At 43.6% G+C, this 15,798-nt stretch overlaps 1 protein-coding gene across 1 annotated transcript; it reads right to left on the bottom strand.

The window, feature by feature from the left end:
• On the bottom strand, nt 5,534-15,165 carry NQO1 (NAD(P)H quinone dehydrogenase 1). Its single transcript, NM_001159613.1, is given in 6 exon segments — nt 5,534-6,461; nt 7,822-7,923; nt 8,993-9,106; nt 11,806-11,936; nt 12,027-12,191; nt 14,907-15,165. Coding segments are annotated over 6 exon segments (825 nt in total). The 5' UTR covers nt 14,914-15,165; the 3' UTR covers nt 5,534-6,155.

The following is a 15,798-nucleotide window of genomic DNA, read 5'->3' as shown; positions in this document are numbered from 1 at the left end:
AGTGGGACTTACCACTTACAGTGGTAAGATCTAGAAAGGGCTTTTTTTTTTTTTATTCAAACACAGTGATACATTGTTTTTAATGTACATCCAATTTAACCTGGTTATCCGTAATCATTTATTGGCAACAATAATTTATTCTCAGTATTGCCTATAGCATATTTTATGTACATATACAGTTAGTCTAGTTATTGATAATTCAGTTAACTTTGGCATTTTCCCACCACTTACTAAAAAGTTCATGTTAAGCGACTGATTTAAATATATAGGTGCAGTGTTCTATGTTTATTTTAATTAATATGACCTTTAAGTAGCTAACATAATTGACGGGTGCTAAAGTCTCCTGTTTATCCAGAAAATGGGTATATTGTAGGCAGTGATAATACAAGCTTTCTTTTCATTGCCTCTTACTTACCAGCAGACCACAGTTTTGGCCTGGCCAGACTAACTCTCAGAACAAAATTATTTATCATTCCTTGTATTTACATTTGTATCTGGGATTTTAAACAACATGACTGGCCAGGTCAACAAAGCACCTTATTTAATTTCTTTTTTTTTTTAATAGAAAATCTTTTAAAATAGCTTGTTTTGTTTGAGAACTGGTGCACTAGAAGTATAGCTATCCTTGGAACTTATGCTTCATTCAGACCGGATATTAAACAAGACACTGTATTATATAATTTAGGCATTTCTGCCTTCCTGGTTGTATGCATCATGGTAAATATAAACTAACCACAAAATAGGTAAGTTTATTCATTCATTTTAATCTCCCTGTATAATTCAGTACCTCCATAATTGTTCTAATCTTCTTTCCGCTGTTTACAAATCACCAATTAATAAAACTCATGAAAGAAAAATGCACATTTCAAAATAAAAATGATCATATACTCGGTTGAAAAATTACCACTGCTGTCTTTGTCTAATACTGGCAGTGGAAATGTAAGTGACTTACTCTACAAATTTTGGTGCTGGAAATACATAGGCAAAACTGTTGGGAGATGCTCTAGCTACATTCCTCCTTTCCAATTCCCTTTTCCCTCTTCCTCACTTTACTGCATAATATATTCCCATACCCATGGCATTCTACTGTGCCACAAATCTATTCGACTCCAACTTATAATATTTCCTTTAAAAGCTCTATGTTTAACCATATCTTTTTTCCAGAAGTAATTTGCCTAATTTGAAATACTTTGTAGAAGTTGCTTATTATTATTATTATAGCTAATGAACCTCAGGACAACACACACACACACACACACACACACACACACACACACACACACCCCATCTCAAATGTTTGCAAGTGGCCTTGGAATCAGACTAATGTGCCCGATAAAGAACTGTCCTGGAGTTCCCATTGTGGTGCAGCGGAAACGAATCTGACTAGGAACCATGAGGTTATGGGTTCGATCCCTGGCCTCGCTCAGTGGGTTAAGGATCCAGCATTGCCGTGAGCTGTGGTGTAGGTTGCAGACGCGGCTCGGATCCTGCGTTGCTATGGCTGTGGCCATGGCTGGCAGCTGTAGCTCCAATTGGACCCCTAGCCTGGGAACCTCCATATGCCGCAGGTGCGGCCTTAAAAAGCAAAAAAAAAAAAAAAAAAAAAAAAAAAAAAAAAAACTGTCCCACATGGAAGTGACTTTCATAGCTACAAACTGATTCCAATGACATTGAGCTAATTTCTTTTGATCTAATGAATGTATCTGCTCACCTTGTTCTTTTACTTCTAATTGATAAGCTCCAAGTATTTGTTACTTTTTGTGGACATTTTTTTACTGAGTTTCATACATTTCTTTTACTTTGTCTTTTAATGAATATACCACAGTTATTTCATTAACATGTTCTCAAGTGGTTTATCTACCATTCTGCCATTTTTTAAATTTAATTTTATTTGCTTGAGCACACTGATCAACCACTGAACTGCCTTCTTCCATTGTTCTGCAGTGATATAAGGGTTACATTTTTGTGTATATGGCTTTCATAGTTGGGATTTCAGAGCACTGACACCAGATATTTTCAGTTTGTTCTCTGGGGGAATTTCATTTGCATCTATGTTTTTAGCTATCTGTGATAACTTGTTAAATATTAAAAAGATATTTTGCTTCTATTGGAACATTTGTATACTCGCAACTATATTTCTGTAAACAGCTGCAGTCAAAAATAAAACATTGAAAGTTTTCATTTTGTGGTGGGTCACTGTCTTTATTCTCAAACACTGTGAATGAATCCACATCCGTGAATGTCAGGTTTTTTTGTTTTGTTTTTTCTTTTGGGGCATGCCTGCAGCTTGTGGAAGTTCCCAGCCAGAGATCAAACCTGTGCCACAGCAGCAGCCCAAGCTGCAGCAGTGACAAAGCCAGATTCTTAACCTGCTAAGCCACAAGGGAACTCCTGTGAATGTCAGTTTCGACCAACTTGAGTATGTGACTGAACTTATAAAATCATTAGGAAAAGGTATGAAATTTAGAAAATATTTTTGAGTACTTACATTGTGCCTACTGTTTTGCCAGGCTGTATACCAAGTGACTTAGTATGATAGAATTTTGGTTTTGTTTTCCTTAGTTTAAGTGTCTCCTCTTTAGTAAAATCATACATATATGTGGTGACAAATCATGTGGCATGGAGGTGCTTTTGATGAAAGTCTCCCCAAGCTCTCAGTCCCACATCAGAGGCAATCTCTATTTTTCTGTAAGTTATTTCCTTATATATTATTTATGAATCAGAATGTGGTACATATATATAGCATATCCCTAGTTGTACTAAAAATGATCTCAGATGATATATGGATAAACATTATTTTTAAACATACATACATATATATGTGTGTGTTTGAATGTACTTTAGAAAAAAATATAATTCATCTCCTGCTAGACTATGGGGAAATGTGAGTCAAAGACAAATACTAGGGAGTTCCCATTGTGGTGCAGCAAAAATGAACCCGACTAGTATCCATGATGATGCAGGTTCAGTCTGCTCAGTGGGTCAAAGTTGTAGCTCCGATTGGACTCCTAGCCTGGGAACCTCCAAATGCTGTAGGTGCGGCCCTAGAAATATATATATATATATATGAATACTAAATAAATACCGAGGTGATAATGTGAGTATTATGTACGTGATACATAACTAAAGAAGCTTGAAAGTGCTGCTTTAAACAGTATGCTTATATCTTCTTGTTAAATACAGGCAGTGCCTGTTGATCCTATGAAAGTGACTGAATTTTTAACATGTCCAAATGTATACATCTAAATGAGTTGTCACTTTAGGACAACCATGCTGCCTTTGCTCTTAATATGTTTAAAAGTTATCTTTTGGCTTTTTTTTTTTTTTAACTTCAGCACTGGAAAGAAGTAACCAAATGAAATTTAGTAGGTATAAATATCAAAAAATACTTGGGTTCGGGAGTTCCCGCCCTGGCGCAGTGGTTAATGAATCTGACTAGGAACCATGAGGTTGCGGGTTCCTCCCTGGCCTTGCTCAGTGGGTTAAGGATCTGGTGTTGCCGTGAGCTGTGGTGTAGGTCTCAGACTCGTCTTGGATCTGGCGTTGCTGTGGCTGTGGCTCTGGCATAGGCCGGCGGCTACAGCTCTGATTGGACCCCTAGCCTGGGAACCTCCATATGCCGTGAGAAGCAGCCCTAGAAAAGGAAAAAAACAAAACTTGGGTTCAAAAAAACAGCATATGTGGGGAGTTCCCATCGTGGCGCAGTGGTTAATGAATCCGACTCGGAACCATGAGGTTTCGGATTCGACCCCTGGCCTTTCTCAGTGGGTTAAGGATCTGGTGTTGCTGTGAGCTGTGGTGTAGGTCGCAGACTCGGCTTGGGTCCTGCGTTGCTGTGGCTCTGGCGTAGGCTGGCGGCTACGATTCGACCCCTAGCCTGGGAACCTCCATATGCCACAGGAGTGGCCCAAGAAATGGCAAAAAGACAAAAAAACAAAAAACAGCATATGTGGGCAAAATACTGATCTGGAGGTGGGACAAGTGGCTGCTAGAAAAGCTGATGCAGTCCTGGGTTACATAATTTACAGTGTACATAAGTTACTGTGTCCAGAGCAAGGGCAAGAGTTGTCCTGCTTTACTGGTAAGAGTCCTCTGTCATCTTTTGAGAAGCAAACAGTTCTCAGCCTCCGTATAATCAAGTCAGGCCGTAAGAGAACTGAAAGTCATTTATCCCTGCTCAGGACACAGGGACTCCAGAAATATAAAATAGCAATAGTTTCTCCACAGCAACACTTAATGGTCTTTCTCTCAGGAAGATGATTCCTACTCTTGTGCTTTATTTCGTGGTGTCAATGTCCCTGCTTCCACTGAGGCATTAGAGTATTTAAAAGCATCAGTTTTTGGATTTGCTTGTTTGGGTAAAGTTCTGGCTCTTATACCTACTATATTTAACTGCCCCATTCCTCAATATCCTTACCTATAAAGTAGAAAGACAAATAGAACCATTCTCTTAGGGTTGTTATAAGAATTAAGTAAATTAGTGTAAAATTACTCAGTTCCTGGCACACTAATGAATTCCTAATGTGTTACCTTGTAGTAATATTACTAATCCTGATACTACTGTGCTCTTCTGTCTCCTGTGCACTGGATCCACATCCTCTTGCTTTTTCAAATACATATTCCCTTTATTTTAGCTTTTAGGGACACACCTGCGGCATATGGAAGTTCCTAGGGGAGGGGTTGAATCAGAGGATAGGAGTCGAATGTGGCTGCTATACCACAGCCACAGCAACATGGGGATCCAAGCCGCATCTGTGACCTACACCACAGCTGATGGCAACACCAGATCCTTTACCCACTGAGCAAGGCCAGGGATCAAACCCACATCCTCATGGGTACTAGTCGGGTTCTTCACCTGCTGAGCCACAATGAGAACTCCCAAAATACATGTTCCTTCAGTTGTCCTCTTTAGCTAGCATAAAAACCCTGAAGCACCCAGCCATCCGCCGTTGTGGGTCCTGAAGAGGGAAGGAATACCCAAGTGCTTGCTGGCATCTGGCACACTAGGTTCTCCAGCCCAATGTCATCATTTCCTTGGCAGGTAAGAGGCTGTTCACAGTTCCAGGCAAACTTGCCTCGCATCATTTCTCATGTTTTCTTTCAACGCACCACAAGAGGGCGGTCTTTCACCACTCTACTTAAATTATACCAACCGTGAGTACAGAGGCACGTCAATCATTTACGAAGTTAGAATATTATACCAAAAATCTCACCAAAGTTGGATTTCTTAATCATTGCCAATCGACTTATTGGGAGCAAATAAATAGCCTGTTTTGGAAACGTAAAAAAAAAAAATCTCACCAAAATTAATGAAACTCTAGGCTTACAATTTTGTCCCAAAATTCATCCTTATAAGGGAAGTCAACAGTTTGGTAACAATACAGGAAAAACTTCCAGACACCTTTGGACCAGAAATAAAATACTGTTTGTGGAAGGCTGTTTTTAAGTACTGGGAATGCCATTTCCTTTCGTGAATTCATTCTCTGTGGCAGATGTAGTGTATAAATATGTTGGTTTATTTGCAGACATTAAATTTGAAGATTGAGGTAAAGACTTTTATTAGCTTTTTACTTCAAGGATCTGTGTATACTCATGACAAGAGTTGAAGGAAGAATGACACTCATATTAGGCGTAATTAGTCACTGGGTAGTAATTAAAGGCAGTATATCTCACAAACAAGCTGAGTGGCAACTTCTAAACAAGTCCCTTAGGTCAGACAGATTCTGTCTTTTCTTTCTCCAAGCAATTCTCTTCTGCCATAAACCACAGAGATGTAATTCAAAGAAAAGTAAGACCATTGAGGAGTTGGGTGCTCTCTAGCCAGATTTACTCCAAAAAATATATCCCTAAAGGGAGGAATTAAATTGTGTAGAGGACCTTAAAAAAATACTGTCTGGCATCTTTTTACACCTTTCCCGGCTTTACATCCTAAGAGGCCTCTTGAGCCTAATCAGATTTTGCCATGGTAGAAATCATAGGAATCAGTTATGTTTAATGAAGCTATCCAAAATGTGTGAATACAGTCTGTTCTCTCCTATCCAATCCTCGTAGAAAAAAAAAAAAAAAAATCTTAAAAACGAAAGCAAGTCAAGGAAGGCAGAAAAAGAAACCTAAATTTCGATACATTTTAGAAGGAAATAAAAGTCTTGTGAATCTTATTTTCTAGCTTTAACCTGGTTGTCCGTCGGGATGGATTTGCCCAAGTGATGGCCCACAGAAAGACCAAATTTGTTACTTTTTTGCTCATCCTGCACCTGCTTTTTCATTAAGAATCCTGCCTGGAAGTTTAGGTCAAAGAGGCTACTTGGCGCAAAGTACAGTGGCGTCTCATCCCAAATATTCTCCAGGCGTTTCTTCCACTCTTCCAGGATCTGGATTCGGGCATCCTCTGGAGTGTGCCCAATGCTGTACGTCAGCTGAGGTTCCAAGACTTGGAAGCCACAGAAATGCAAAGTGCCACTCTGGGGATACACAAAGCACACTGGTGAGTCACAGAACAAACCCCGTATGTCGTGCACCATGTGCAAACAGTGTAAGTTCATCTGAGCTTCCCAGCAGGACACCCTGATGTGGAGGCCTGAGGCACCCTGGAGAATTCGCTCACAGCTCCAGTCCCTCACTTTGTCTCATTGTACCTGGCTGTCACCTATTTTAGCGTATTCAGCTGTGCTCTTCTTTTTCTTTTTTTATTTGCTTTTCATGGCCGCATCCATGGCATATGGAAGTTCCCAGGCAAGGGGTCCAATCAGAGCTACAGCTGCCGGCCTACACCACAGTTCATGGCAACACTGGATCCTTAACCCACTGAGTGAGGCCAGGGATCAAACCCGAAACCTCGTGGTTCCTAGTCGGATTTGTTTCCGCTGCACCACAGTGGGAACTCCCTGTGCTCTTCTTTAAGTGAGTAAAACCTTGAAACTGTGCCAGCCCTGCATTCTCTGCCAAAAGTGCCAGAAGTTCCATTACCTAAGGGAGAGGTTCAGCTTCTTAGTATCTGACTCTTGCCAAGGCATGCAGATGTGCATTTCTCTGCCTCTCCTTAACTAGATGAGTCTTTTTTTTTTTTTTTTTTTTTTTTTTTTTGTCTTTTTAAGGCCACACCTGCAGCATATGGAGGTTCCTAGGCTAGGGGTCGAATTGAGGCTGTAGCTACTGCCCAGAGCAACAGCAGTGTGGGATCAGAAATGCCTCTGCAACCTACAGCACAGCTCACAGCAATGCCGGATCCTTTAACCCACTGAGCAAGGCCAGGGATCGAACCCGCATCCTCATTTGTGCTAGTCAGGTTGGTTAACCGCTGAGCCACGAAGGGAATGCCAGATGAGTCTTAATAAATGATTTTTATCATCTACTCTCCAATGTGAATATTAACTCTCCAATATTATGGGTGGCCCCTTATGTGCTGCTCTTCTCTCCAGCCCTCTTCCTGAGACGAGATTATCTTGAGGGTCCAATAACCACCAGTAAGTCTCCTTCAGACTTGAGTTTTATTAGCTGGACTAAATCATTTCTTGACTTTTCTTAGGCTCTAATACTCTGTGAGACTGGAGCAGCAGTGGAGAAGGACAGGAAGATTGGAGAGAACCCAGGTGTCATCTGCACTAGTCCGTAGTTAGGACAGCGTGGTGTTTAGACACGTGCACATAAGGGTAATTCTCTGAGCACAGGGTCCTAGGAAGACAGGTAAGGAAGTAGTTCTGAGTCATCACTGTGCTTTCATCTTCACACCTCAGGTCTGTTTCCAGCTGTTATCTGGAGTATTTGGACCCTACAGAAAGCTCCATTAATTAATCCCCTGAAGGGGAACTGAAAATGAGGTACCTGAATTGGCCAGAGGAGGATATTCATGTCCCCGTGGATACCCTGCAGAGAGTACATGGAGCCACTGCCGCCAGTGGTGATGGAAAGCACTGCTTTCTTATTCTGTAAAAGAAAAGTCATTACTTGCCACAGCTCCTTGATGCCAGAAAGTTAATGCAACAGCCCCAGGGAAAAGAAAAGTACACCCCCATCTGCTGTTTATGTTACTATACACATTGGCTCCTGGGAGCCACTCAGAATGACTGTGCAGAAGTGCCAGCCTGGAAGATAGTACACAGTTGGCGAGAGGGGCAGGCCCAGGATTCCATACCCCTGGATGTAGCAAATCAGGTGAAGGTTGGCAGGGCAATGCAAAAGCCGTGCTGGGTGGAGTTACTTATTTGTGGTTTTTTATCTATCTCTTCACATTGCTAGGCATGTATCTAGACTTATAATCCAGAAGATCTCATAATGCTTCTTGTCTAGTTTTGGGTCTGTGGAAAATGAAGACAGACTTTCTTTTTTTATGATTATTTTAGGACAATTTCAAATACATATAAAGAAGGTAAAATTGTATAATGATGCATCCACCATGTAGCTTTAACTCTCAATATTTTGCCATTCTAGTTTTGTCTAATTCCCTCTCCCATCTTTTACCTGGAGTAAAAACATCACATCAGGATATCTATATAAGGAACTAGAGTCAATATCCTATGATAAGCCATAATGGAAAAAATATTAGAACATATACATATGTATAACTGAATCACTTTGCTATATAGCAGAAATTAACACTGTCAATCAACTGTACTTCGGTAAAATTTTTAAAAATCTATGGAAATGTCTATAAAAATTTGGGGAGAGACATGCATCTTTCCCAAAGAGATCTAGACCCTGATCATGGTATCTAATTGTGCCCAAAACTCTGCCTTAGGAGTTCCCACTGTGATGCCACAGGATCAGCAGCATCTCTGCAGCACTGGGATACAGGTTTGATCCCTGGCCCAGCACTATGCCACAGCTGCAACATAGATTGAAACTGTGGCTTGGATCTGATCGCTGGCTCAGGAATTCCATAGGCTGTGGGGAAGCCAAAAAGAAAAAACAAAATAAAACAGAACAGAACAACTCTACCTCAAGATAGAATCTACCCAGAATCCAGGTGTCAGAAAAAGCAGAACCATCCACCTACCCGGAAAGGTCCCTTGTCATACATGGCAGCGTATGTGTAAGCAAACTCCCCTATGAGCACACGTTCAAACCAGCCTTTCAGAATAGCAGGGACTCCAAACCACTGCAGTGGGAACTGTGGGGCAGAGGACAAAGAAGTCAGATCGAGAAAACAGAAGAAAATCCATGGTGCTAAGCTGCTGCCTGTGATGTCACTGACGGGAAAGCATTCTTGAGGTCCTGTCAGTCATTCTCAAGAAGTTAGCACATGCCAGAAAAGAAAATTATTGTCCTTGGTCAGTCAACTTGACACTCCTGTTTCTGCCTGAAAGTACAAATATTGGGTGGGTGTGAAGAAAGCTACACGCGATAAGATTTGTTCCCATGAAATCGTGTTTGGCAGCAAAGTCTAAACAGAAAGGATTACAGGCAAATTTGGCTTTAGTGTGTGATGACTATAAATCAATATTTTCCCAAGAGCTTAGTGAGTGTGGTATCAAAAATATGAAATATGTGCCTTGTGCTCACAGATGTAAAATCCTATCATTTAGAATAAACAGAACCACTCATGTATGCAAACAAATGATCAGTGTGACTAAGGTTCATCAGAGAATTCCCATGAGAAAGACATGCTGGGCTTCTCATCCTTATCAAAAAGCCAACTTGACTTATGAATTTTTTCGTTTTTGTATTTTTAGTGCCACACCTGCGCATGTGGAAGTTCCCAGGCTAGGGGTCCAAGTGAAGCTGGAACTGCCGGCCTACACCACAGCCACAGCAATGCAGGATCCAAGCCACATCTACGACCTACACCACAGCTCACGGCAACACCAGATCCTCAACCCACTGAGTGAGGCAGGGATTGAACCCGCATCCTCATGGATCCTAGTCAGGTTCGTTGCTGCTGAGCACACCACAACAGGAATTCCAAACTCATTATTTAAAGCAATGACAACAGGAACATGCCAGAGGTTTAAAAAAAAAAAAAGCTAGGATAGAGAAAAAATGTTTTTAGGCCTTGATAGCAGCTCTCTCTTTGAAGGGCAGTTGCCCTCTAAGAAAGGAGGCAAGGAAGTAGGGTTTTAGGACAGAAGACATGTTTGAGAACAAGATCTGCATACTCAGCCCAAACCAGCCAGGAACGTGCTGCACGACCTTTGTCACACAAGCCCCATCCTTTCTCTCTGTTTCATTTGCCTCATCCATAAAAAGAGGGGCTCAAGGGATTGCTAGTGGCTTCTCCCATTCTCACATTTATGATTCTCCAATTGTGAGGGACCAGATCTTTAGCTTTTAGGATATATGCGTAGGTTGTTTAGGCAAGTGGATCTGGTCCCCTGTGAATGTTCTACAGTCATGGCTGAAAACACAATTGGCTGGCTTGCTGGGTATTAAAAGTGTACTCTCTCAAGTTGTTCTTGGAGAAGTGAGACCACTGAGCAGGGGGGCACCTTGGTATGAATTAAGGCACTCCTTCCTCGGGACATTTATTTCCATGTTGAAAGGCTATCATGTATAGTACACTGATTTTGCTAGAATAAAACTCTTCCTATCATCTTTTGGGAAAGTGTTACAATAAATATGCACATCTGCAGTGTTTACATTGCCCTTCAGTGTGTGGATATTCTGCAGTATGCAACCTGCACGGAAGTATTGGTAGTAAAGAAAACGGAGGCATTGGATAAAAGCTGAATTTAAAGGCCGAGGAACATTCCAATTCTAAGACAGGTGATTCTTAGATCTAGAAACTGCTACTGGAGTTCCCGTTGTGGCTCGGTGGTTAGTGAATCCGACAAGGAACCGTGAGGTTGTGGGTTCGATCCCTGGCCTCAGTCAGTAGGTTAAGCGTTGCCATGAGCTGTGATGTAGGTTGCAGACGCGGCTCGGATCCCGTGTTGCTGTGGCTCCGGCATAGGCCGGCGACTGCAGTTCCAATTAGACCCCTAGCCTGGGAACCCCCATATGCCGAGGGTGTGGCCCTCGAAAAGCCAAAAAGCCAAAAAATAAAAATAAATAAATAAAAACTGCTACTGCCGCTGCCTTGGCTGCACTACAGTAAGAGAGAGTAGAAAATGTGGACCAAAACGGGATCTTTTGGGGCACTGGCTAGTGGCCTGTGGCTTTGATTCATAGCAACAAGTAGAATAAGAGACTTCAAAGGTTAGAATCTTTGCAGCTGATGGAATAACTGCAAAAACCACAGCCAGTATCACCGTCTTGTGAAGTTTCCACTGTCACATACATTCCATGTTCAAATCAAAAGGCTGGTTGAGATTGGTAGCAGCGAAATCACTGAGTCCAGTCTGGCATTTTCAGGAAAGGTGACTTACAAGAAGCACACACAGCTTCAGTACGGACTGCTACATGGTGAGGCAGCTTCCGGCAGGAGAAAGGCTACGGTTTGCCGCTGAAACACACTAAACAGGACAATGCACACTGCAGCCGGGATCTCTCACGGCACAGAAGTCTCTCTCATGCCCTGCTCCACGGACTATTGTCAGTATGTTTACGGAGATGGGGAAGAATTGGAAACTTGAGTGATTCCAACAAGAAGTCCCTAATTGAAGAAGAGATTAAACATGCTGGGGGGAAAAAAGCTCAAGGCTTGCATGTCGTCTGTGCAGTCACAGTCATATTTTCCAATAGTAATACAGCCAGACTCACAACATCTGGAAATCTGTGTAATACTGCATCTTTGAAGGGATCACCCTTCTTTATAGAGGATGCAGGCAAGTGGCTAAGGGACTTTTCTGAGATCACATAGCTAATTAGGTGACAGGTCTAGGACCAAAAGCACCCAAGTGTCCCAACACCCCTTCTGATGTCTTACCACACCTGAAAAATCACAAGGTCTGCGGCTTCCACCTTCTTTTGTTCGGCCACAATATCTGGGCTCAGACGGCCTTCTTTATAAGCCAGAGCAGTCTCGGCAGGATACTGAAAGTTCCCGGGATCCTTCAGTTTACCTGCAGAGAGGAAAAAGAGAGGCTGATGCCAGAGAACCCGCAGGCGAGACGTTCCACAAAGCCCTAATTAAAGGGGAGCGCTGCCCCCACCTGTGATGTCCTTTCTGGAGATGACGGGATTGAAGTTCATGGCATACAGGTCCGACACGGCGACCTCCCATCCTCTCCTCTTCAAAGCCTCCACGGCGGCCTCCTTCATGGCATAATTGAAGGACGTCTTCTCGGAGTGGGCCAGTATGATCAGTGCTTTTCTGACTGTTTAGACACACACACACACACACACACGGAACATGGAGAAAATCAATCACCAACCAGCAAAGCTCTGGCTGCAGGGGAGCCCAGCTGGGATCCATGATGGAAGGTGTGACTTTTGTTAGAGACATGGAGTCACGCACTCCATCCACCGCATCCAGAAATATATTTCCTTCCTCTAAGTGCCAACAATTAAAGAAGGTATGTTAACTCAGTGGAAAAGCAGTGGCTAATTTGATAAATGGGGTTGGCGTACTTCATCAGCCATCTGCATGAAAATAAAATCATCCCCCTAGAAAACGAATATAAGATGTCACAAGTCAGTACAATGGGGACTCTCGTCAGGGGGTAGTGACTGGAAGGGGATAAAAGGGCTTTGGGGGGTGCTGGCCATGTTCTGTGTTTTGACCTGGGTGCAGATGACACAACTGCGTGTTCAGTTTGTGAAAATTCGCTTAGAACTTGTGCCCTTTTCAGGATGTCTGTTGTAGTCAGTAGAAGGTTTTTGGTTTTAACTATCCCGCTAACAAACTACATAGAGCAACAGTTTGCTGGCAGATTAAAGATCCAAATTTTTAAAAAGGAAACTATTAGAATAGTATGGGATGAAAGGGAGAATTTGAACAACTCTGGATATAGGATATTTTTAAAGAACGACTCAGATCTAAAAACCGTAAAGGAGAACTTGACAAATAAAGCCACATAAACATCAAATTTGTATTTAATAAAAGGTCTCATGAACAGTCAAAAGACAATCAGAAGATATCTACAACCCATCACAAAGAGTTAAAAATCCCAAAGAATGCCTACCAATAACTGGAAAAAGACAGACAACCCAATAGAAAAATAAGTCAAGGATATGAACACATGATTCAGAAGAGGAAATTGCAAACGACAATAAACAAATGAGAAGGTGCCCTGCTTAGCCAGCAAGGAAAAGCAAATTAAAATGAGATATCATTATTTATCCATTAGATTGGCAAAGCAATTAAAGAGTAAGACTGCAGTCCAGGAGTTCTCATCGTGGTGCAGTGGAAATGAATCCGACTAGGAATCAAGAGGCTGCAGGTTCGATCCCTGGCCTCGCTCAATGGGTTAAGGATCCAGTGTTGCTGTGAGATGTGGTGTAGGCTGGTGGCTGCAGCTCCGATTCAACCTCTAGCCTGGAAACTCCATATGCCACGGGTATGGCCCCAAAAAGCCAAAAAAAAAAAAAAAAAGACTGCAGGAAAACTGGCACGTTGCCAGTGGAATATGATGGAATATGAATTGCCTCGGCCTTTGGGGAAATCTGGGAGCCCCCCCCCCCCGTTTCCAGGGGGTGGAGCTAGAGCGGAAGCATCCAGGAAGGGCTATCAGGTGGCTTACAGGTAGGTCTTCCTGCATGCACGTTAGAGGCTGTTTCCCTCTAGTTGATTCATTCTTCTGCTGTCTGGGGGGCACCAGCACCCCATCCTGAAATACTACATGGTTTACTGAGTACCTACTATGCTCCAGGCATTTGGGATACTTCAGTGTAGAAAAAAGACACAGATCTTTGTGAAGAGTGCATTCTGGTGGCCCAGGCATCCTAACTGTCCCCAGTAATTGCTCTGACATTACAATTCTGTCTTCAAACTGCAGCCAATCTGAATTAAGGAGTTTTTACTAACCTTTCAGACTGAACTGTACTCTGTTAACATGCAGTTTCATTGATGACCTATATAGAACTGAATGGCAAGATATAAAGCTGACAAGAAAGAAAGGGGTTGTGGGAGTTCCTGCTGTGGCTCAGTGATAACGAACCCATCTAGGATCCATGAGGATGTGGGTTTGATCCGTGGCCTCGCTCAGCGGGTTAAGGATCCGGGATCCGCGTGAACACAAGCTACGGTATAGATCACAGATGCAGCTCGGATCTGGCATTGCTGTTGCTATGGCTGTGGCATCGCCAGCAGTTGCATCCCTTTTCTCAGAGTTCAACTAGCTTGTCAACGAAGGGAACAACCCCCCCGTCCATCCTTACTTTTAACAAGATGAGGTGTGTTTTGAATGTGTGTGTTCAGAAAGCAGAACTAGGTTCACAGGAAAGAAATTACAGAAAGGTAGAATTCTGCCCCTGTCGAGGAAATAGATGTCTGGACCTTAGCACTGTGCAATCTCAGGGCCAGGCTTTCTGGCTGGTCCTGGTGTTGCAGCTGGTCCAGGATGTGTGAAAGGGGCCCACGCATCAGACTGACAGGAGAGGAGGGAGTTTCTGTCACTCAACATGCACCCAATGCCAATACCAGAGCAGGTGTGCCCACTCCAAAGGTCACAGTCGAAAATGATTCCTGGCTTGGGAGCTGGGAGCTGGCTCTGGCATCTGTCCAACTAAAGGGAGCAGCTTCCCCAGCCAATTTTCCTCCTATTTGGTCCAGATTTTTATGTTCAAATCTTAGTAACTTACTCTAAAATGTTTTAAATACTATTAAGGCCAAACGAGTTGTGCCAGTGGGTCAGTGTGGCCTCTGACGGCCGATTTCTGACCAGTTTTGGAGAAATTGTGTTGCTTCCAAGGTCAATTCTCTCTTAAACGCCCACTGCGGTTTGTGCGGTCAGAGTATTAGCGGGAGTTCCCCGTCTCCTGGTGTTTGGCAGGGCTCATCCTGGGACCTAATGCCGTCACTCCTCCAGTCCTGCGTCAAGGAAGAAGAAAACGCAGGCTGAGCCCTGCAGGGCTCCGGGGGGGCCACTCACCCGCCATGGCTCCGGCGGCGCGCAGATTGGCCGGGCTGCTGGTTGCCGGGCCGACTCAAGCTGGGAAGGCGCGGGGGGCTGTAGGTCCTCTGGCTGCGACCTGGGAGGTGTCACTCGTGCTGCCGGCGGAGCGCCCGGCTACTTTATACACGATCTGGCCCGGCCCACAGACTGGGGGACCAGCAAAGGCGGAGCCGCCCCATGGGCCCTGGGGTGCAGGGCGGGGCTCACCTCGGCAGCTGGCAAATTTAGGGACCCGCGTGCGAGAAGGGTGCCCAGGGGGCAGAGAATGAGAGGGGCCTCTGGGGTCGGGGCGAAGGTGGGAGGATGTAACCAATGGGGTCCGGGTTCCGTTGGGCGCGTCATTCGTGCCTCCCCAGCCCCAGGAAATCGCTTCCGCACGGAATTGGCCGGACAAAAGGAGGACGCGGGGGACTCCCATCCTTTCGCTCAGAATCTCGCTGAGTCACTGTGACTAGACGTAGGTTTTGAGGGCTAAGGCGACCAGAGAGACTTGCTCCTGGGGAAATGAGTTTGTTTCAGCTTTTGCAAGGTTTGGATTCTGCACTTGGTGCGCGCGGGGTGGGGGGTCCCCTAGAATGTACTCCTCCTCCTCTCAATGGGGGAACTAATTGGTTTTGTTCTCCCCTCTCCCCCAAGAGCTAGTCCGAGTCTTGTGCAGGAGATAGCAGTAAGGAAAAGCATTTAAAGAATAGTCCAGACAGATAAAAGTGTAGTGGCTTTACTCAAAACCCTGCTTAGAGCAGTTTGAACAGCGTAGAGCAAAAGTTTTTAAGTTCTACAAAGTTAAAAGCTCAAGTCTTTGTCTACAGAACAGAGAGAAGTCAGTGTCAAAAGGCAGAAGAAAAAGAAACAGAATCTTAAAGTGTAC

Source organism: Sus scrofa, chromosome 6, assembly GCF_000003025.6.
Source record: "Sus scrofa isolate TJ Tabasco breed Duroc chromosome 6, Sscrofa11.1, whole genome shotgun sequence".
NCBI classification, from domain to species: domain Eukaryota; kingdom Metazoa; phylum Chordata; class Mammalia; order Artiodactyla; family Suidae; genus Sus; species Sus scrofa.
The sequence above is the reverse complement of the archived record's forward strand: the minus strand, read 5'-3'. Positions and strand labels throughout refer to the sequence as shown.